Here is a 23,662-nt window from a genome sequence, read left to right as displayed (position 1 = left end):
AGAGTTGGTACAGGAATGCTTGACGTGAAAATTTTAAGTAGGAAAAATGTTAAACTGAGATAAAGAAGTCATGGTTCATCGTAGACTGGCAGCAATGTGCTACAACCAACGGACAGATAACACAAGACAACGAAAAAAAATGTTTCTATTACTTTTTGACAGATATACCATGAAGCTAAGGAGTCGTCAATTTTGTAAATGAGAGAGTTGAGGGTAATAATGATTATAGGGGGTGACTAAAGGATGAATACAGTGACCCAGTTCAAATAGATGTACGCTGCAGTAGTCACCTAGAGATGAAGAGGCTTGCACAGGATAGACAAGCGCGGAGAACTGGATCAAACCAGCCGGCAGAATGAAGACTGAAACAACAGGCTGCCTCTTGTACGTCTCGATGAAGTGGCCAATATAGTCCTCCAGCACACAGATATCCCAACGGCCCTCTTATAGTCTTTCCATTATTTTGATGTCCTGATTGCAAGCTCTCATTTGTTACTTACTGACATGATCTCAGTTTTAAGACGAAAAAGTGAAGGAGATTGTTCAAAGACTAAATCATGAGGCTCATCAAACTGCCTAACTTCTTGAACTTTTGCCTGCAACGGAAATGTAATATGGATCCTTCTTGTTGCCTACCAGCTTCAGCAACAACCACCTTGAATGATATCTAACAAGGAGACCGTACGGCAATCGGAGTTTTGTATTTTTTTTTTTATATTCATGATATGTGAATTTCAGAATCCAAATATCAAATGCCCAAAGCTGTTCGATGAAACTCTTAAAAATTTACTAGAAAATCGAGTTTGAAGTTTTCCGAGCGTCCATAATACACTAAGGCAAGGTGAATATTTCGACCAACCGTATTGCTCTGTCGTAGAATGCTTGTCTGCCGTCTAGATCTACATCTACATACATACTCCGCAAGCCACCCTGTGTTGCATGGCGGAGGGTACCCTGTGCCGCGACTAGTCGTTTGCTTTCCTGTTCCACTCGCAGATAGAGCGAGGGAAAAGCGACTATCTATATTCCTCTGCATGAGCCCTAATTTCTCGAATCTTATCTTGGTGGTCCTTACACAAATTGTATGTTGGCGGCAGTAGGATCGTTCTGCAGTCAGATCCAAATGCCAGTTCTCTAAATTTTCTCAATAGTGTTCCTCGAAAATAATGTCTTCTTCCCTCCAGGAATTCCCTTTTGAGGTCCTTAAATATTGCTGAAACACTTGCGTGTTGTTCGAACCTACTGGCAACAAATCTAGGAAGCTGCCTCTGAATTGCTTCGATGTCTTCCTGTAATCCGACCCGATCCCAAACATTCGAGCAGCATTCAAGAATAGGGTGCAAAAGCGTCTTATTTGCGGTCTCCTTTGTAGATGAACCACTCGCCATCCCTCCCACAATCCTCACACGCTCGTTCCACTTCATATCGCTTTGCCACGTTACGCCCAGATATATAAACAACGTGACTGTGTCAGATAGGACATTACTGACACTGTATTTAAACTTTATGGATTCGTTTCTCCTATTCATCATCATTAACTTATATTTTTTCTACTTGTAGAGCCATCTGCCACGCATCATACCAACTAGATGATGATGAGGTCCCATACTCCGAGGAGCGTAGGTAACGATGCGGGAGGCCCGCACAGTCGACTAGGCAACGTCATAGCGGAGGTGGTTTGCCATTGCCTAAATGATGATGAAGACAACACAACAACACCCAGTCATCTCGAGGCAGGGAAAAATCCCTGACTCCACCGGGAATCGAACCCGGGACTTCGTGCGCGGGAAGCGAGAACGCTACCGCAAGACCACGAGCTGCGGACATACCAACTAGAAATTTTGTATAAAATGTGCACCCCATCAGTCTGCGTCTAGTGTTGTCTCATGAGCAAGTTTGAGAAAGTTTTCCAAATGTTTGTGTACCGTTTGTCTGAGCCGAAACGTGAGTACTGGTCCGCTATTCGTGTACTGGGACGTGAGAAACCGCCTAAAAACCACATCCAGGCTGGATGGCGGTCCGGCATCCGTCATGAAAGCGCGCGTAGAAGCGCCTAACTGTTCAGGAGGTGTGCATATCGTTATCCTGTGTAATTTCAAGCGGGAAGCACGGTGGTTTATTTTGGCTGTGTGTCGATATTCTTCTGACAAACAGGTATTATACATCAACAACTGTGCTCTTGAGGATCGATTTCGGAGTCGCTAGAGTCTGTCATGAAGTAAGTACGTATAACATCAGTGGTTCCATTACGTTTGCTAAGGAATTGACGATGAAATTTTTTGTTTGAATGTATGATTCTCTATTATACGCCTGTTAGTGGAAAAAGAAAGGTGATCAAGCTAAAGAATTTAACACTTACACAGAGTCCAATGAATCTTCGTGATGTTGTTATTCAAAATGAATGAAAGAGCTCAACTGAATGAAATTTCACAGCACAGAATATGATAAATACCACTGGCACGAGTCTACACTCAGCCCAATTTATATTATTTTATTGTCTCTTATAGCTGCATAGGATCACACTTCACTCCCAGTCACAGTATCTTCTCCCACGGTTTATATGAGAACTTCGGAAGGCACATTTGGAATATTTAGCTCTCCCCCCAGCAGAACGAAGCCAATGGTTGATAGCAAATTTCTAATGATGAAGTTTGCTAATCATGAATCTTTACTTTTTTCTATGATATTTCTGCGAGTAGTTCATGGCGACGCCAATTTCATGCAAAATGTCGTGCATTTGTTATTTTTTGGAAAACAAAACAACACCCTGTCCGGTTATTGATATAGGACGTCTTGGATCTCGTTGATACGTTTAGTTGTAAAATAAGACTATGAAAATAAAGTTATAGGTTTAATTTGTAGAACTTCTCGTGAAGCATAAATTAAGGTTTCTTTCCCAGAGCAAATCAAACTTTTTTAAGCAACTCCTTTGAACGACGTGAAAACTTCTTGATTACTGTTCTGATTGGGAAGTGTTGTTATTTCTAAAATGAATTTACAATGAAAGATTTTTACAGAGGACAGTGATTAAAGTTTGTTATTGACTAGTATACACATATATTATTACACATTATTCTGACAATAATTTAATTACAGCTTACAATACATATAATAAGTAACTAAAATAATTTATCAGTACAAAAAAGTTTTAAACACTACGCGACATACTTCACGAATTCGATATCAAGAAACGTTAGGTGAAAATACAATTGTCCTCACTTGGATGATGAGTATATTGCTGCACGCACATCATCACGTCGCGTGCCATCTGTAACATACTCCTGTACTAATCTTTACTTAATTTGATCACGGATCCAGCAATACAATTCCCGTGATAACTGCTAGTTATTCCTTGTGCAATTAGTTCTTGTTCGTTATGTGCAAGTGCGTAATCGAATAATTATTCAGTTGTACAGAAATCTCATTTTGAGATTTTATTCGGGTGCTGTTTGTTGTATTTCCTGCGTTTCTATCTGGCATGACTCACTGAAATAAGTGCATTAAAACGTCCAGCAGCAGATGGAATTGGTCTCTGAACTTTGTACAAACGTCAAACTGTATGACAAATTAATGAATTTAAATTCCCAAATCTTACTCGCCAAAATGAGCTCCTCGCCTGAATCTCTGTGGCTTTAATGATTCTTTGCTTCACTTAACATGCACAGCTGTATCAATTTGGAAAATTCTTTTTGTGTATGGGACTGTCAGTAAACAGGGTATGGGAATTACACACTCTGCTGTTACGTAGACCGATATTTGAAGCTGAAACTGTCATTGGCTGTCGTCATGTAGTTACATTTGGTTTGCACACAGAGATCTTCTGGCCGTTAATGTCGACTTTCACAAAACTGATGAACTACTTAGCGTTAAGGAGTTTATCAACTGTCTTCTCGAGGCAGAGTGTATTCTGTAAGGTCTTGATGTACAAATCCTTGAGATTACCAAGAATAGATGTCAGATCCGCCTCGCAACAGCCAAAGCAGTGACCAGTCGGCTACGGAGGTGATGTTTGTTATCACAACTAGTGGGTATTGTGAAAGTACGCCATAAACTGATTCAAACCAATTTTGAGATCCTGATGCAAGATAAAATTTTCGTAAGAGGAAGTTGCGGGGAGGGGGTGGGATTTTTGATACAGCCGTGGCTCTATAGTGCGATGTTGCACGACTGCGAAGTTCCTAGGTGAAGACTTGGTGCACGAGTGGTAAGGTCCGTTGTGATGAAGGCTTTCCCGGCGTAATAATTGATAATATTATTCTCGGGTGTGCAGCCTGATCATAACATCATCTTGACACAATATTTCCGCTGTCCAACTGGCCGCCATCTCCAGGTAAGAGGGCTGGTACACGATCTCGCCGGAACTGACTTCTCAGCGCAGGCAGCGGCCCCTATATAGGCCGCAGAAGGCCCACAACGCGTGCGCGAGGTGGTGTCGTAACTGCCCTCTAGCGCAAGTAAACATACCGCGCCGCCAGTGGTAAAAACAGGCGAAATCGAGATATCGCTATCAAAAATTAAAAATTATTCCGATGATCGAAACACAGACCGTTGTTTTTTAATGTCTGATAACACTGGGTTCCAAGTCTTACTTAAAAGACAACCCTTGTCTCTATTAATAAGATTACCAGATAAACGAATCTCTATGGATTCTTTTAAAACACAGTCCCAGTAGCAGGGGCAACCACTTGTGTCTCGTCATACAGCATTCTACGTCCCTCGGTGAGACAGTGCTCCGTCACTGCAGATTTCTGATGTTGAAGCAACCGTGTGTGCCGCTAGTGCTCAACACATCGGTCCTGAATGGTCCGGATTGTCTGACCAATAGCGATATCTCGATTTCGCCTGTTTCTACCACTGGCGGCGAGGTATGTTTACTTGCGCTAGAGGGCAGTTACGACACCTTCTCGAGCACGCGTTGTGGGCCTTCTGTGGCCTATATAGGGGCCACCACTTGCGCTGAGAAGTCAGAACCGGCGAGGTCGTGTACCAGCACTCTCACCTGAAGATGGCGGCCAGTTGGACGGCGGAAATATTGTGTCAAGATGGCGTTATGATCCGGCTATACACCTGAGAAGAATATTATTTAGTAAGGTCCATTTGGCACACAGTAGAAGTTCCACACTCACTGAAAAACTGTCTGCGTAATTTTAAAACACACTGTAAACATACTTTTGCCCAGTTTATGTAAACACTCGGGACACTCGCCGTGTGTCGATGAAACTTTGTTCGGCAGAGACCGAAGCTAGAACAGGGGAGACACCTGAGTTTTTGTTCACAATAGTCCTCTGGTACAAGTAGTATGTGGCGTTATCGCCACGATTGACTTTAAGGCGACGCCTCGTTTGTAGCTCGTGGGGACACTACTCGCTCCTACCGCTGTCCCCCTGCGCTGGGACGGCTTCTTCCTTCTCGCGGACGCCTTCGCCGCCCTCTGCCACGCCGCCGCCGCCGCCGCCGCCGCCGCTGCCTTCACCAGCGTCTGTCTTGCGGCGGCGCCGGTAGGAGAGCTGACTGGTGGCTTCTATGCAGAGCACGGCGAGGCGGCTGCGGCAGGGCGCGCGCGCCTGCTCCAGTAGGCGTCGCGACGCCAGAGACGCCGCCAGCCCCTCGCCGCCGCTCGACTGCCACGCGTTGCAGTAGGCGTCAGTGCGGCGCTCGCCGTCGGGCCTCGAACCGTGCCACACCATCTTGGTAGGCCTGTGGTAATTGGAAGAGAACAGTCAGCAAAGGGCAGTTGTCGCGAGAGGAGATAGTATTAATGAGCAGAATGGAAAAAAAAAGTTGTGCTGAATAATTCAAGAAATGTTGGAAAGGCAGAGGCCACAAAAGGGAGAAATCACAAAAGGAGTCCCATAGGGTTCAATTTTGGGTTCACTGCTACTACTTATACAGGGTGTTCAAATGGTTCAAATGGCTCTGAGCACTATGGGACTCAACTGCTGAGGTCATTAGTCCCCTAGAACTTAGAACTAGTTAAACCTAACTAACCTAAGGACATCACAAACATCCATGCCCGAAGCAGGATTCGAACCTGCGACCGTAGCGGTCGTGCGGTTCCAGACTGCAGCGCCTTTAACCGCACGGCCACTTCGGCCGGCTATACAGGGCGTTCATTTTAGCTGAAGACATTGAAATATCTCGCATAAAAAAAGTTATAATTCCAATTTTTTTGGTCTCGGAGAGAGACATCCAATGATACCACACTTGACCCCGCACTCCACCCCGTGCCTGCGTGGCGAGGGAAAACTTTGAAATCTTCAATGGGAACCCCCGTTTTTTTTATTGTAGATTACGATTCTACGTCAAAATCTACATACTTTTTGTCCAAAGCATTTTCTTCATTTCGCCACAGATGGCGCTGTAATCGGAGGAATAGAAATGGGTACGCAATCATAATTTACGACATGCTACTCAATGGCCCTTGAAAAGCTAATGGCACACGGGACCCTACCTCCATGCTGCGAGGGTAGGACAGGCTAGTATTTCACAACTTCTAATTAGAAATCCCATTCACAACGTTGTATTCATATCGAACAGGGGACTACTCCACGCACCACCGTGGCCATGTAGAGAAATACGACGGTTCATAACAGGCAGTACACTGCGACCGGAGGTCTCCTATGGTGCAGGCGTTGAACAGATAACGGCTTTAAAGTGATTAAAATTCTTCTGGGTGTTATGCCGCGTCATTGCTAAAAACTAACAACAATAATTCTGTCCTGTGTACGTTAACTGGCCGAGCCTACCGGATAAGCGATGAAAATAACATCAAAGAAGAATTAAAGGAGCTACAACACACGTTTCGTGCCAACGGCTATGATGACAAAATCATAAGCAAGGTAGCTAAAACCAAAGGGAGCAGAACACGAGAAGAAAGCAAAGAAGAGAAGCTTCCACTGGTACACTTACCATGTGTAAAAGGCGTCAGTGAATGGCTAAGCAACGTCCTCCGCCGACGAGGTTTCAAACCGATTTTTCAAAGCAATCACAGCATCCACGAAAGGATGTAGTCAACATCCCTAACACTGCAGGTGTTTACGGACTACGGCGTGAGTGTGGAGCTGTCTACATAGGAGAAACAGGGAGACCTGCCAGCTTACGAGTAGCAGAACACGAACGCTATGAACGATTACAACAACATAATAAATCGGCGTTAGCGGAACACCACCGTGACTGTGGACAACCTATCAGGTTCCAGGAGGCCCGAGTACTGGCGAAAGAATCGTGGATGCGAGAACGCAAAATACGGGAAGCGATCGAAATTGTTAAATAGCCTGACAACATCAACAGAGAAGATGGCTACAAACTCCCGGCGTCCTGGCTGCCGGCCATCCCAGTCCAATGGGCCGCTGAGCGGTCGCGGGGCAGAAGCTACACGGGACACGGACGTATCTGCACAAACAGTTGTAGAGCAACTGTCAGTCCACTTCCGCGCACACCAGGAGGAAAACTTGCCGACCAGAAGCCGAACGCTGATTGGCGGACAGCTACCAATCGTTGACGACGTGGACATCCACGAATAGCCTCTTTCTTTCCATCTTCCGTTACGTCGTGACTAGCCAATCATATTAGAGAGCCAATTAAAAGTTTTACAACAGTGACGTCAGACATCGATAGTCTGTAATAAATAGAAGCACCTATCCCCATGCAAAACCAGTCGTGCCCTGAGGAAGGCCGTTTGCAATTCGGCCGAAACGTCTGTTTTAGTTTATTATTGTTGTTAGTTCTTAGCAATGACGCGGCATAGTACCCAGAAGAATTTTAATCACTATGACACCGGCCGCGGAAGCCAACGTTCTTATAACTGCGTTAAACATTACAATACTTGCACAGTGTTTATTGCCTGCACATCCACTATCATTTGGAGAACAGACGTGCAAGTGGACGTTTAATGTTGCAACCACAGAAGAAAATATTGAAATGATCCCGAATTACGGAGAATGTAGGAGATATGTTGAGGCTACTGGTTGCCTTATACGCCTAGCGTTTTCCAGAGAAAATTCGCTCTCATTCGTTCTTTTACAACATCGTGAACGCTTTTATGTCTGATGGCATTGTACAGACCGGCAAAAGGAAACGACGTCAATGTGTTACAGGAGAAACTAATGAAGCAGCTGTACTAGCGGCAGTGCACCACAGCCCATGGATAAGCGCGCGCAATTACGCTACGATGCCGTTATGTACGTAGGTAGTATTGTCACAATACTGCATCGTCTTAAGTATCATCCATAGCAAGTGTCACTGCATCAAGAACTTCATGGCGCCGATTTCCATAGCGGATGAGCACGTCAGCAAATGCAAGCGATCCCCACGCTCTTTGCCGAGGTACCACTTTCTGATGAGTCTACATTCACAAACCATGGTAGCGTTAACCGACATAACATGCATTATTGGATTGTAGACAATACCCCACTGGTTACGGCAAGTTGACCATCAACGTCCTTGGTCGGTTAACGTGTGGAGTGGCATCATGGGGAACATGTATCTTCTGCAGGTTTTCCAATTTTATTTGCTTTGAATATATCTTATGTAGAGTAACGAGTATATTAAACCACACGAAGAATGGTCCCAAACTGATTTTTTCAGAACATATCTTCTCATTCTGAATGTCACGCAATCGATATCTGCCACTAAAATTTGCTTCACAATCGCGGTGTTGCCTCTCTGTAATATTGTAGCTCTTTGTTTCTGCTTGAGTCACATGAACATGGAGGTGTGCGCTGAGAAACATCGAAGTCTCAACATTTTGCAACCGTTACTGTTTTAACACAACGCCGTGGAAGAAGTATTATTATGTGACGAATGTTTTATTAATCCTCAGGCAAGCAAACTTTCACCAATTTGGTTAAGATACCAGATAACGTCCAGCCGTTCATTGAGACTGACTTTCCCGAGGGAAATAATATCACCCAGTAAGAGAATTGAAGATAAGGATTTACTGTCCCTTTAAAGACAAGGTTATTAGCCGTGGAACATAAGGCTCGGATTGCACGGGAATTCAGCTATATCGTTTTCAGAGGAATCATAGCAGCATTCACCTTCAGCTATTTAGGGGAGCCACTAAAAACCTAAATCAGGGTAGTCGGACAGAGATTCGAAACTGAAGGTCCGCGAAACTGCCACAGCTGTCGAGTTCGCTACGAGAATCCTCAGCCATGCTCTGTTTAACAGTTACGAGATGCCTCTGAAATAGCTCAGTAGAGACCTATTAGTGTCTGAATCAATCAGATGCTGCATGGTTGCGAAACTGAGGTTACTTTAGGTATAGCAGTTGGTTACATTAAGACGATTCAAAGAAAGTACTGTCGTCCAATGATACGCTGAACACCAACAGTTCGGTAGTTCAAGAATGTGACATTATATGCGAATTTGTCGTTCTCGATTACATTGTTCATCTGTTACACTTCCAGTATTTCTGATGTCTCAAAGATGACTGAGCTATCTTCTGAGTTATAAATTTGAAGACAAGCAGAAAACAAATATCTCTTTCACAACTATGAATTTAGATACGCCTTCAAAACTACTTAGAAGGGGGGGGGGGAGATATAATATAACTCGAGTTTATTCTATGTTGACCTTTCTGAATATGCTGTAATTAGTACTTACCATCCACTGTGAGAAATTAGTTCTTTGCAATTCTTTTAAAAGCTAAAAAATGTCCATTTAAGAGAAAATGCCAATGGATTATATACATGTGCTTACCACATGCTGTCCTTCATTATGTTCTTCCCGTTGAAACTGTATATCGTTGCATCCTCGGGCAGCAGTCCTTCTTTCCCGTTGAACATTTCTTTCCACGAGTGGAAGAGCATCTCGCCCTGGAGAGGAAAGATAATGTAAGTGTTCGTCTACTGTTAATTAAGAATGCAAGATATGCCAGTATCTCGTGGCTTTACATAGAGATTTTATTGGTGTAATTTTCATATTGAATATATGGTGTAAGGCATTCATTATAGCATTTGCTGGATTGACCACAGGCAGCAAAAGTGAATATACGATGTCACGGCCTACCAACACTTCGCTACCACTGCCTGTTTTCTTTCTTTCACTTTAGGGCCCTATCGACAGAGACGTAGTGAGTGTCAACAAAGTATGCTGGTCCAAGAAAGATGGAATTAGCAGTATTACATGAAGTTGTACCAACATTTTTCTAAAGATACATATTTTTGGTTGTATTTTTTCTAGTAGTTTCAATATATTTTAGTGTATAATACCCATTCTCCAAAAACTGATCCTCCATACCTGTTTATGTAGCTCTGTGTCCAGGAAAACTCAATTTGTTGGCAGCTGCTAACCATTTTAAAACTGACACTTCAATAGAACTATATTTTCAATAACCTTTCCATGCCCTATGCTAGCAAAGAAAAGAGAACATAAGGGCACAAATGAAATCGCTTTTTGTGGAGTGCCTCTGATGAGTATTTGAAATAATTTTCCTTTGGTGGCTGATTTTGTACTAAAGTTCGTTCGTGAAAATATACGCTACAGGCCATTAAAATTGCTACACCTCGAAGATGACGTGTTACAGACACGAAATTTAACCGACACTGCTGTGATATGCAAATGATTAGCTTTTCAGAGCGTTCACACAAGGTTGGCGCCGGTGGCGACACCTACAACATACTGACATGAAGAAAGTTTCCAACCGATTTCTGATACACGAACAGCAGTTGACCGGCGTTGCCTGGTGAAACGTTGTTGTGATACCTCGTGTACGTTTCCGACTTTGATAAAGGTCGGATTGTAGCTTATCGCGATTGAGGTGTATCGTTTCGCGACGTTGCTGCTGGCGTTGGTTGAGATCAAATGACTGTTAGCAGAATATGGAATCGGCGGGTTCAGGAGGGTAATACGGAACGTTGCGCTGGATCCCAACGGCCTCGTATCACTAGTAGTCGAGATGACAGGCATCTTATCAGCATGGCTGTAACGCATCATGAAGCCACGTTTCGATCCCTGAGTCAACAGATGGGGACGTTTGCTAGACAACGGCCATCTGCACGAACAATTCGAGGATGTTTGCAGCAGCATGGACTATCAGCTCGGAGACCATGGCTGCGGTTGCCCTTGACGCTGCGTCACAAACAGGAGCGATGGTGTATTCAACGACGAACCTGGGTGCACGAATGGCAAAACGTCATTTTTTCGGATGAATCCAGGTTCTGTTTACAGCATCATGATGGTCGCATCCGTGTTTAGCGACATCGCGGTGAACGCACATTGGAAGGGTGTATTCGTCATCGCCATACTGTGGTATCACCCGGCGTGATGATATGGGGTGCCATTGGTTAGACGTCTCGATCACCTCTTGTTCGCATTGACGGCACTTTGAACAGTGGGTGTTGCATTTCAGATGTGTTACGACCCTAACCTTCATTCGATCCCTGCCAAACCCTACATTTCAGCAGGACAATGCACGACCGCGTGTTGCAGGTCCTGTACGGGCCTTTCTGGATACAGAAAATGTTCGACTGCTGCCCTGGCCAGCACATTCTCCAGATCTCTCACCAATTGAAAACGTCTGGTCAATGGTGACCGAGCAAGTGGCTCTTCACAATACGCCAGTCACTACTCTTGATGAACTATGGTATCGTGTTGAAGCTGCATGGGGAGCTATACCAGTACACGCCATCCAAGCTCTGTTTGACTCAATGCCCAGGCGTATCAAGGCCTTTATTACGGCCAAAGGTGGTTGTGCTGGGTACTGATTTCTCAGGATCTATGCAGCCAAGTTGCATGAAAATGTAATCACATTTCAGTTCTAGTATGAAATATTTGTCCAATGAATACCCGTTTATCATCTGCATTTCTTGTTGGTGTAGCAACTTTAATGGCCAGCAGTGTATTAGTGGAGCGCCGGTGAGCGTGTTTGGTGGCGTGGTGTGGAGTGGAGTGTTACCTTGATGTTGACGACGGGCAGCCGGCGGTCGGAGGGCCGCACGATGGAGCTGAGGTCCTGGACGCGCGAGGCGAGCAGCGCGCGGAAGGTGCCGCGCAGACCGGCGCGCCGAGCCTGCCGGTAGCACGCGTGGTCGGCGCCGCGCACGCCCTGCATCTCGCCGGCCAGCGGCTCGTTCAGCGCCGCCAGGCGCAGCTGCGGGCAGAGCACACCCAACGCGTCACACACCAGCCACACTACAAATATGGGCTGCACACGCGGGCAAGCTGGCTTTACAAGGCGGTGCAAGTCTGTGTGCCATTTGCAAGAACAAAGTGAAAGTATCATTGATAAGATTGCTCTAAATTAATTATTCAGCAAACCTGCGTCTGTGAATTTGTTTCTTGCACTCCTCCATTTTGCAAGAAATGCTACATGTATTTGACTCAGCAATCAAGTTTAAGAGAATAATGGCGTTTGTGCAATGGCATTAAGATGGTACTGGAAAATAAACTTTTGGCCCTGATGTTTACTTGGTTCTTTCATTGGTGCGCAACTTTACTTTACTACTCATTTTCATATTCAGTAAAAGCAAAGGATGTGGATTATGATTCAGGCTGTTAGATTTAAACACAATGTTTATCTCAATATATACATTGTTAAAATTTAAGTCATACACAAAACCTACCTTTTCAAACATTTTTGAAGCACGAATCACTCTTACAAAAAATTTTACAAAACGCTTACTGCGTCAAACCTTGGACATACAGATCCCAACTCTGAACATTATCTAACAAAAACCAATTTGAAATGATTATATATCTTCTCTCATTTATATGCTAAAGTTTGGTCAGGGCAGTGTGGTGTGTGTACTGTAAGACCTTCGGTACACACACCATCAGATTATTTGACTTGTCGCTCTAACGAAGTAGGCGAGTGTCAGCAATATGGCTCGTGGTCCTATCGTGGCGTGTTTATGTTCTGCCGTTTAGTCAGACGATAAAATGCCACTTGCACGCTTAGAGTAGCAGATTGACAGTGACCAACTTTAAACAGAACTTGATTAAATTTCACACACATTTTTATTAAAATAATAACAATCATAAACCTTACTTAACTTGATTCTGGATGCTATTTACAATTGACAATCTGGTACGTTAATCTTATTCTCACATATCTCTCATACTTGATAAAGTGTCTATTCATTTATCTTCATGGCTATGTACAGGAATATGATAATCTTATTAGGCGCAGACTGAAACTTGACTACAGACAAGTGCAGACTGACTAATCGGAGGTCTGTACACTCGTTAAAATACCTCGCGCGTTCAGGTATCACTGCGCGAGTGTGATTCGCGAGGAGAAAAGGTTCTATGTTAACAGCAATCTCATTGGCTGTGTAACATATTAATACGTGGATCGGCGGAAGCAGAATTTGGTCCGTCTCTTAGGCAGCGCCATCTCGTAGTGCGGAGACGGACGAGTGCTGCGCCTGCGCTGTTGTGCTTAGCGGGGCGCGCTCTAGTGGGACAGTTGTGTACGCGCTGACTACGTGGACCTATGTACACAACAGGCAAATATCTACCTTAACGCTGTCACCACACATCTGCTTCCTCCAGGCACCTAGCTGCGACTCTCTGTCTTCTTCTTTTTTTTTTTTTTTTAACTGTGCGTGCCCGTCTCTCTCAACCATTAAAGATCATCCTACTCAAAGATATTATACTCGTTCCACCTTGCGGTTGGCAACTACCGACTACTTTCTGGAGCTACCCTGATCAGACCTTAGCACATACCTTTCAAAAGCTACGCAACAGAGGAATTTGCAGGTTTAAGAGACTACAGGCAGCACAAATAATTCACTTCACGGCCTAAGAAATGTTATGTGACTAAGGCCTCCTGTCAGGTAGACCGTTCGCCGGGTGCAAGTCTTTCGATTTGACGCCACTTCGGCGACTTGCGCGTCGATGGGGATGAAATGATGATGATTAGGACAACACAATACCTAGTCCCTAAGCGTAGAAAATCTCAGACCCAGCCGGGAATCGAACCCTGGCCTTTAAGATTGACATTCTGTCGCGCTGACCACTCAGCTACCGAGGGCAGGCCAAGGCCTAGTGTCACCTCATAACTGTGATGCAGTCCAGAGCTCGCGTTTGCCACACCAAAGTCGGCAACGCACATCGATACCACAGACATTTGCGAGAGCTTGCTGCAATCTGCAACGACATACAGGTGGCGTCCCGAAGACCATGCCTCCCCTCTCAGCACTGCAGCACCCTCGTACTGAGGTCAATATAGAGCCGAGCATGGAGGAGCTCTTCCACAGTTCGTGACCTCATTTGAAGGAGTCGACATCGCAGTGTACGACCAATGAGTTGTTTAGCTTTCTGATGAAACTGTTCTTTAGTAAATGTTGAACATTGTATCTCAAGAGAACAATTTGTTAATAAGTGCAGCAGGTGATGATTTGCTGATCAATGACAGTTATAAATTATCCAGTATCCTGGGGAAAAGAAGTGTGTCAAAGTAAATCTTTTATTTTTATGGAATAAAAAGGACCAATATTTTATGTGTTTTAGTTTGATGCGCAATTATGGAACCTACAGTTATGGCGAGACAGAAACAGTTTTGCCTGGTCACAACAAAAACCCCTGTCTTTCTTTCCTCTTTCAGTTTAGGGTCTCATGGTCAGAGATGTTATTAGTGTCAACCAAATGTCTCAGGCAAAGAACCTCGATAGACTTTGTGAAAGATTTTAACGCAGAAACTACAAAATTTGTTCTAACGGCTGGTGAGAAACTGAAACACATACGAGGTGTGAAAATAAAGTAATGAGACTGGTTTTCTTTGCAAGATGTGGCAACCCTGCAGGCTTGTGTAGCACAATATCTTTGACCTTGGTCTATAAGCTGCTTCTAGTCCAAGCGGCACATCGATGCAACTGCTCAGTCGTGAGTTGTGCTGTAATATGCTAACACGTGTTTGTGTCTCTCATCACGGACTCAAGTTTTTCGTTGGCATAAAATGTTTAGTGAAGGCAGAACGAATATTGGAGATGAAGCCCGCAGTGGACGACGATTAACCTCATGGACGAATGTCAACTCGGCCAGGGTTCGTGAACTCATACGATCTGATCGAATATTATACTTGAAAATGATTGCAGAAGAACTGAACATCAGTCGCGAAACGGTTCATCTAATAATAACTGAACATCTTGGTATGAGAAAGATTTGTGCAAAAATGGTCCCCAAAAACCTCACACCACAATAGCGAGAAACACGGGAAAATGTTGCAGCCGAACTGTTAGAACAAACGGAAATCAATCCAGAATTGTTGAGCCGTGTTAGCACTGGTTATGAAAGTTGGTTTTTTCAGTAAGATCCAGAGACAAAACGCCAAATTTCGCAATGGTGGTCAAAGGGATCACCCAGACCAAAAAAAGCTCACATGTCAAAGTCAAAAGTGAAATGCATCCTTATGTGCTTCTTTGATTCCAAGGGAATTGTTCATAAAGAGTGCCTCCTGCACAAACAGTTAGCCAATATTACTACAAAGAAATTTTAGAAAGACTTTGTAAAAGAGTTCTTCGTGTCCGTGCCAGCATTGCTGATAATTGTATTCTGTATCACGATAATGCGCCATCCCATACTACTCTGTCAGTACAGCGATTTTTAACCTCAAAACAAATTTCATTACTACCACAGCCACCTTATTCACCAGATATCGCTGTGTGCGACTTTTCTCTATTTCCAAGAGCCAAAACGGCTGTCAAGGGACGCCATTTTCAAACAACACAAGATGTCCAAAAAGCTGTATCGAGAGTCTTGGAGGATATTGCAGAAGATGAGTTCCAGAAATGTTACCATCAAAGGCAGAAGCACTGGAAAAAGTGTGAGCAATCAGACGGGAACTACTTTGAGGGAGACAAACTAAACTTGACTAAAACGGTAAGCAACATTTTTTTTCACATCAGTCTCATTACTTTATTGTCGCACCTCGTATGTGCCGTTTCTTGCTATTCCACCACTAAGTCCTGTAATCTATCTTCAACTGTGTACTTGCTCGTGTTATGTTGATTTGCAACACATCGACAAAGTGATGAAATACGGAATAAACTTTATCTCATGGGATGCTGTGAGGACAGGGAGTGTAGCAACTGGGTACAACGCGCTCTAATAATGACTTATGATATCTTTATTACAGAGGCATTGCAGCTAATACAATGTGATGTAAAGGGTAGTCAAATGAAAGCTACACGGATGGAAAAAAGTAAATGAACTGTGTATTATTTCAAAAGTAATCGCCTTAACTGTCAGTAAAGTCATCCCAATCTGAGACAAGACGGTCAATGTAAAAATGTTTCCGGTTGCTTACTGAACCATGATTGTGCCAAGGCGTGCAGATCTTCGTTTGAAGCAAATCGACGGGCGCGATTGTCTTTCTTGAGGGCCCCCAAAATATGGAAATTTCGTGGGGGGAGATCAGGACTGAATGGAGGATGTGTAAGGGCTTCCCAGCGAAACTTCTGCTCACTTAGAGCAAAAATTAAAAGGAGAACGATGCGTGTTGGCGATAGCCACTTTGCCAGCAATGCTAACTGCATATAAGAGGCACATAAAGGGTGTCCGATGGGTTTGTCGTTCAGTTTCGTCACGTTTCGGATTTGTCCGAAACACTTCATCTCGACTTCCCTGTTTTTTCATTTCTGCCAACGCTAGTGATCTAGCAGTTGAAGTGTCAAAATTGCGTGGTGAAGCTAAACTTTGCAATTTCCGTTGGTAACGCCGAGTGCCGATAACGTCAACATTTCCCTTCACACGTCTCTGCCCACTGGAAAGACGTGTCTTGTCATTTAGATTTTTGTTCATCATTTTCAGCAACTGTTTTTGAAGAATGCCCATGTGAAGAAAAAGCACACTAACAATTTTAACGCAAATGGTGCGCTATTTCTTCACATCGGAAATCTTTTTATTCCACTCACATGCCCCTCCCCCCCCCCCCCCCCTACTGCAATCAGACTTCTACTTTTGTGCCACCTATAATTCACACAATCAAAGAGAAAGACTGTACAGGGTAAAGCTAAAAAAGTAGTAAGACTGCTTCACACAGTGAAAGCAAAATTGTGTTTTACTAAAATTTCAAAAGAACAGCTTCAAATATTTACGAACAATCTGAAAAATCATATAAAATAAAAATATCAGATATTAGATATGTCGATATTTTATCAACAGCCGTACCTCCGAGCGGCTACGGGCTTTCGTTTCACCAGGACCTCTCTCCATGACTGTGCTCGAGCCTTAACTGCTCTCCACCAATACGGCTGCAGTGACGTCGCCCTTGTAAGAACTCTCCCAGTCAGCGGCTATCGTTGGGCTAGAATCAAGTAGTGCTGCTTCACACCTAAATAACTCTTTTGTTGTACTCATTTTACGAGTTAAAATAAAAATTTGTTCTTGCTGCTTGGGTTTATTAATCATCGTCGCTCTCTCAGCTACGGCACAAAAGAGGTAAAACTGGTCCTCCGTGCCCCAAAATCTACAAGCACCGCTTTTCCTACTGAGGATTAACCCTTGAATTTCTGTGCGAATACATCAACAAAATATGGGACAACACCCTCAATGGAAATGAGCGTTTGGCGTCATGGGCCGGAAGGCCCCTTACGGGGCAGGTCCGGCCGCATTGGTGCAGGTCTTGTTACATTCAACGCCACATTGGGCGACCTGCGCGCCGGATGGGGATGAAATGATGATAATGAAAACAGCACAACATCCAGTCCCTGAGCGGAGAAAATCTCCGACCCAGCCGGGAATCGAACCCGGGCCCCTAGGACGGCAAGCCGTCACGCTGACCAGTCAGCTATCGGGGCGGACAACACCCTCAATAAAGACGGTGGATTGCAACTGAGTACGGGCTGGGATCCTGTAATTGGGGCGCTGAAGCGGGCGCAACGGTCGTACCACCAGAAAATTTCCACATATGGTGCGGGACTGAGCACCTGTGGCGCCACTGACGGTAGCGAGGCTATATAAGCACGGCAGTGGCACACACACCACTTGACAACGACGGAGGAGATATCTGCCGGAAGCTCATGGGCAGTTAACCACTTGACCTGGCTTGAAACTTAATATTTTATTATTGAATTTCTTTTTCGCTGGAGATATGAGGCGTTTCCATTCCATAGCCTGATGTGTCTGAGGTTCAAAGTGATGACGCCACATTTCATCTATAGTGATGATTTGCTTCAAAAATATTTTGCCTTCGTTAACATGTCGGTGCAATAGCTGCTGACACATTGTTTCATTACCTCACATATGCCCTTGAGTTGTTTTGAGTCACATCTTGCACAAACTTTGCGAAAATTAAGCTTGTTATTGATGATGTAATATAAAGAACCATGGCTAATGTGCGTTTTGTTTGCCATTTCATTGACACTCAGTCATCAATCATTCTAATCTGCTCACAGGTTCGCTAAATGTTGGCATCACTGGTGGGTGTGACTGTACGTCCTGCTGTTTCCTCATCCATCAAACTCTTTCGGCTGCTTATGGATAGTTCAATGCACTGTCAACCACTTCGCCGTGGTAAATCACTGCCCCTGCATTATGCTGAAAGTCTTTTATGGTGTTCAGCTCCCTGCACACCTTCAGGCAACAAGAAAAGGATTACAGAACGCCTTTCTTCATTGGTGCACGTGGAAAATGGGGGCAACCAAGTTTACTTCCAAAAACTGCAAAGCAGACAGCTGTGACAACTCTGTAGCCTGGCACAAACGAAGATAACGGTGCCATCTAGCTGCTGGTGAGCGTACTACGCTGTACTGCCAACCTACATCTACATCTACATCTATACTCCGCGAGCCACCTTACGGTGTGTGGCGGAGGGTACTTATTGTACCACTATCTGATCCCCCCTTCCCTGTTCCATTCACGAATTGTGCGTGGGAAGAACGACTGCTTGTAAGTCTCCGTATTTGCTCTAATTTCTCGGATCTTTTCGTTGTGATCATTACGCGAGATATATGTGGGCGGTAGTAATATGTTGCCCATCTCTTCCCGGAATGTGCTCTCTCGTAATTTCGATAATAAACCTCTCCGTATTGCGTAACGCCTTTCTTGAAGTGTCCGCCACTGGAGCTTGTTCAGCATCTCCGTAACGCTCTCGCGCTGACTAAATGTCCCCATGACGAATCGCGCTGCTTTTCGCTAGATCATGTCTATCTCTTCTATTAATCCAACCTGGTAAGGGTCCCATACTGACGATTAGAACGAAAGTGCAGATACTTATTGGTGTACCCTGGTAGAAACAGGATGATTTTGGTTATCTGAGAAGAGAAAATCAGCTTAGTCGAGATCACGGATAAAGTAAGCCAGATACTCACACTGGGTTCGTCGACGAAATTGATGGCCTTGAGGTGTAGCAGGCGCTTCCGTGGCGCTGGTGGTGGCGGCGGTGGTGGAGGTCGCGGGGTGGTGACGGGCGTGGGAGCGGCTGCTCCCTTGCTCGGCGCCGTCATCGTCAGGCCCAACTGAAAAAAAAGTCCCTCATGTCAGTCACTCCACTTTACTGACTGCGAGGCCCACCATTCCTGGGTCTCTGCATTTACCATGTGTACCAGTAAGTAATGCCATGTGAATCTCGAAATTTTCCTGGGTTTCTGAATACTCCATGATGTTTCAGGAATGCTTCTGGTCGTCATTTACTACCACGCACTATATTTCATCTGGGTACCAGTCAGACATCTGCACGCCGCACAATTCATTAGCGCGCTTTTTTCATTCAGCGTATGCGTGGCAATCATTGTTGCAAGACCAGTCTGCCAGCAGACAGGACCCCGAAACTCGACTTGTCTGGTTGGTTGTCACTAGCCGGGGCCCTCGGCGTATTGCGTAGTCTTCGCTGAGATCCCATCGTGGAAATAGAGGGTGCCCGGCCTGGTATGTACACTGGTACAAATTTTACATCCCAACGACTTGCGCCAACGTATTCTTCCTCGGAAATCCACGAATCTCCAGTTCCATTGTGCCGAAGAACAGCAGCTGTACTCCTGCGGTTACCCAAATCACCCTCATGCTACAGGGTTTGATTTCTGTCAGCAGTAATGGACAACGGTATCCCAAAAATAAATTAAAAATAGATCCTATCCCCCGGTTCCAAACAAGGTTTACGGGAGGCTTACCTCGTCTCCTGATTCACTGAAACAGTTCAGTTACTTCAGTATCTACATCTACATCTGCATGGATACTCTGCAAATCACATTTAAGTGCCTGGCAGAGGGTTCATCGAACCACCTTCACAATTCTCTATTATGCCAATCTCGTATAGCGCGCGGAAAGAATGAACACCTATATCTTTCCGTACGAGCTCTGATTTCCCTAATTTTATCGTAGTGATCGTTCCTCCCTATGTAGGTCAGTGTCAACAAAATATTTTCGCATTCGGAGGAGAAAGTTGGTGATTGGAATTTCGTGAGAAGATTCCGTCGCAACGAAAAACGCCTTTCTTTTAACGATTTCCAGCCCAAATCCTGTATCATTTCTGTGACACTCTCTCCCATATTTCGCGATAATACAAAACGTGCTGCATTTCTTTGAACTTTTTCGATGTACTCCGTCAGTCCTACCTGGTAAGGATCCCACACCGCGCAGCAGTACTCTAAAAGAGGACGGACAAGCGTAGTGTAGGTAGTCTCCTTAGTAGGTCTGTTACATTTTGTAAGTGTCCTGCCAATAAAACGCAGTCTTTGGTTAGCCTTCCCCACAACATTTTCTATGTGTTCCTTCCAATTTAAGTTGTTCGTAATTGTAATATTTAGTTGAATTTCCGGCTTTTAGATTAGACCGATTTATTGTGTAACCGAAGTTTAACGAGTTCCATTTAGCACTCATGTGGATGACCTCACACTTTTCGTTATTCATAGTCAACTGCCACTTTTCGCACCATTCAGATATTTTTTAAAAATCGTTTTGCAGTCTGTTTTGATCTTATGATTACTTTATTAGTCGATAAACGACAGCGTCATCTGCAAACAACCTAAGACGGCTGCTCAGATTGTCTCCAAAATCATTTATATGGAGAAGGAACAGCAAAGGGCCTATAACACTACCTTGAGGAACGCCAGATATCACTTCTGTTTTACTCGATGACTTTCCGTCAGTTACTACGAACTGTGACCTCTCTGACAGGAAATCACAAATCCAGTCACATAAGCTGTTTCTAAAAGGCGTCCGAAGTCAGTTCGTCGCTAGTGAAACATTAAGGCGATATTCGCTTTCTGTCCATGGTTGGGTCAGCACTGTGCACCAACAATTGTCCTTGATTGAATCGTGCACGAAAGACAACAATGTCATTGACTGGTGTTGTGTACACGCCATCCTTGACGTAACCCCATAAAAGAAGCCGAATTGTGTGACATCAGGAGAGAGTGGAAGCGATGCGATGGGACCAGCACGACACTGGCTGTCTCTCTAAAGTTTCTGAACCACGTGATAATGATTGTTCTTGTCGGTGGTGCGCTCCTATACTGGCGACGATAATCCAGCAGTACCTTTGTCACATACGTGGATTCTGCATATCGGATGACACATTACATCTTCTCTGCGTCTGGCAACGTTTTGATGTACTCCAAGTCAAATCGGCAACAAGGGTTTAGGGAAACAGCATTGAGAGATGCTGAACATTTTACAGTAAATTACGATTCTCTAATAGTTTTCAAGTTATGATTTTTTTGAAATGATAACGGGACTTTTTTGGACACTCTGTAGAAGGGTTCTGTATCGGAAAGCGGCTTTCAATTGGATAACGTATGGAACCGCATTATTTCTACGATTTGTTCTCAGCAAGTACGCCGACGGCCACGGCTAGGGTCAACCCACCGGACATCAGGAGTTTCACATTTACAATATGGAGGGCGCTGTCCGTTCTCACTGTGCTTGACCTTCCAAAAAAGATGCACGAACTGCATACAGCTCGCTAGCAAACTGAGTGAGTGAGGAGTTGACGTGAGTTTTAGACGGCTCGCCTGAAGATGTCTGGCAGGTGTCCACATGGTGGTAGTAAACGACGACCGGCTGCAATCCTGAAACATCATATTGGCAGTATTACAAGTAGTGAACACACGCTCTTGAAGGAAAGATACAAGATTTCAGGAAATGTTAACGTATGCTAACAGATGGCATCATATGCTCATTTTGAGAAGGGCAGCTGCATATTCTAGATTCTGCTGCCCTTCTCAGTTTCGGTGGTGGTGGCCTTGCGTATGTGTTACATATATGTAATTGCTCCGCCATCTAAATTCATAAGTGGAGCTAAGTTTAGATGGTAAAGCCTTTAGATGTATACAACGCGGAGGAACGACGAGCAGTTATAAAATTTTTCTCGGCAGGATATTGGAGAGGACAAAATACTTGGAAGAACAGTTGAACGAAATAAATAGTGTCTTGAAAAGAAGTGACGAAATGAACATCAACAAAAGTAAAACAAAGGTAATGTAATGGAGTAGAATTAAACCAGGTGCTGCTGAAAGAATTAGATTAGGAAACGAAACACTGAAAGTAGCTGAGTTTTGCTGCTTGGGCAGAAAAGTAAATGATGATGGCCGAAGTCAGAGGACATTAAATGTCTACTAGTAATAGCAAAAAAGGACTTTTGAAAAACAGGAAGTTGTTAACAATGAATATAAATTTAGGTGTTAGGGAGTTTTTCTTAAGATATTTGTCTAGAGTGCAGCCTTGTACGGAAGTGAAACTTGTATGATAAGCAGTATATGAAAAGAGCCGATTGAAGCTTTTGAAATGTGGTGCTATAGAAGAATGCTAAGGGGTAGGTAGGTAGATCGAATAACTATTGAGGAGATACCGAGTCGAACTGGGAACAAAATAAATGTGTGGCACAACCTATCTAAAAAGAATCGTTTGGCAGCACACATCCTGAGGGATCAAGAAATGGTTAGTTTGTTAGTGGAGGGAAGTGTAGGGGATGAAAACTGTAGAGTCCGAGGCTCCAGTATTTAAGTAGGTTCAAATGAGTGTAGGTTGCAGTAGTTACGCAGAGATGAAGAGGCTTACACAAGGAAGACTAGCGTAGGCAGATGCAAAAACCAATCTTTGGACTGAAGACTATAAAATTACAGTGCACAATACCAGGGCAAAAAGGTTGTGCAAGCTGACTGATGATTTTACAAATGGGAGCGTAGCAGCCAAGGTGAGTTCTGGTGCTCTAGTCGTCCCAGTAACGACATTTCTGACTAGAACGACACCTGGATGCTCCATTATGAGTTGGACAACAAAAGACAATGACCAAGAAGCATCTGAAGTTTCAATTCTTCTTTGTATTGTGGTATTTGAATACGTAAATTTAGGACTACTATCAAAGGAAGAGTAAAACAGATAATACTGTCAGGTCCACGGTAGTGCATGGAGAAGGAGCTAAAGGCAGCAGTCCGATGTTACAAAGAACTTCCGTCTACACGTGGCGTGACTATACAAGAAGCTGTAAACAAAACCAAGAAACAATAAAGGCTATCAAAAGAGAAATAACCAGTCTTGTCCTTATGTTAATAATACTTAGGAAACCTCAGCGCAGTGCTGATTATTTGCTAAAACTAAAGTGGAAATAGGGAAGGGGCGTAGAGGGAAGGGGGAAGAAAAATATGGAGAAAGAGAAAGAGAGAGAGAGAGAGAGAGAGGGTGGGAGGGGGGAGGGGAGGATGGGAGACTTACTTTATTTGGACAGGAGGAGAACGTTTCAAGCAGGCATTTTAACATGAAAAGAGACAAAAAGGAAGAG

General features: G+C 44.2%; 1 protein-coding gene across 2 annotated transcripts in view; it reads right to left on the bottom strand.

Annotated features, from left to right (window-relative positions):
* Positions 1-4,953: 4,953 nt before the first annotated feature.
* LOC124605346 (collagen alpha-1(XVIII) chain-like) overlaps positions 4,954-23,662 on the bottom strand; it is a 650,709-nt gene continuing 632,000 nt past the window's right edge. For both annotated transcript variants that reach the window (XM_047136964.1, XM_047136965.1), the window contains exons 25-28: positions 19,257-19,403; positions 11,900-12,094; positions 9,703-9,818; positions 4,954-5,697 (exon numbers count right to left, since the gene is read on the bottom strand). In XM_047136964.1, the coding sequence (XP_046992920.1) occupies positions 5,361-5,697; positions 9,703-9,818; positions 11,900-12,094; positions 19,257-19,403 (795 nt within the window). In that variant the 3' untranslated portion in view covers positions 4,954-5,360. The remainder of the gene's footprint in view (positions 5,698-9,702; positions 9,819-11,899; positions 12,095-19,256; positions 19,404-23,662) is intronic.

The sequence above is a fragment of the Schistocerca americana genome, chromosome 3 (genome assembly GCF_021461395.2).
Source record: "Schistocerca americana isolate TAMUIC-IGC-003095 chromosome 3, iqSchAmer2.1, whole genome shotgun sequence".
NCBI lineage: Eukaryota > Metazoa > Arthropoda > Insecta > Orthoptera > Acrididae > Schistocerca > Schistocerca americana.
This window is presented reverse-complemented; position numbering and strand designations above follow the sequence as displayed.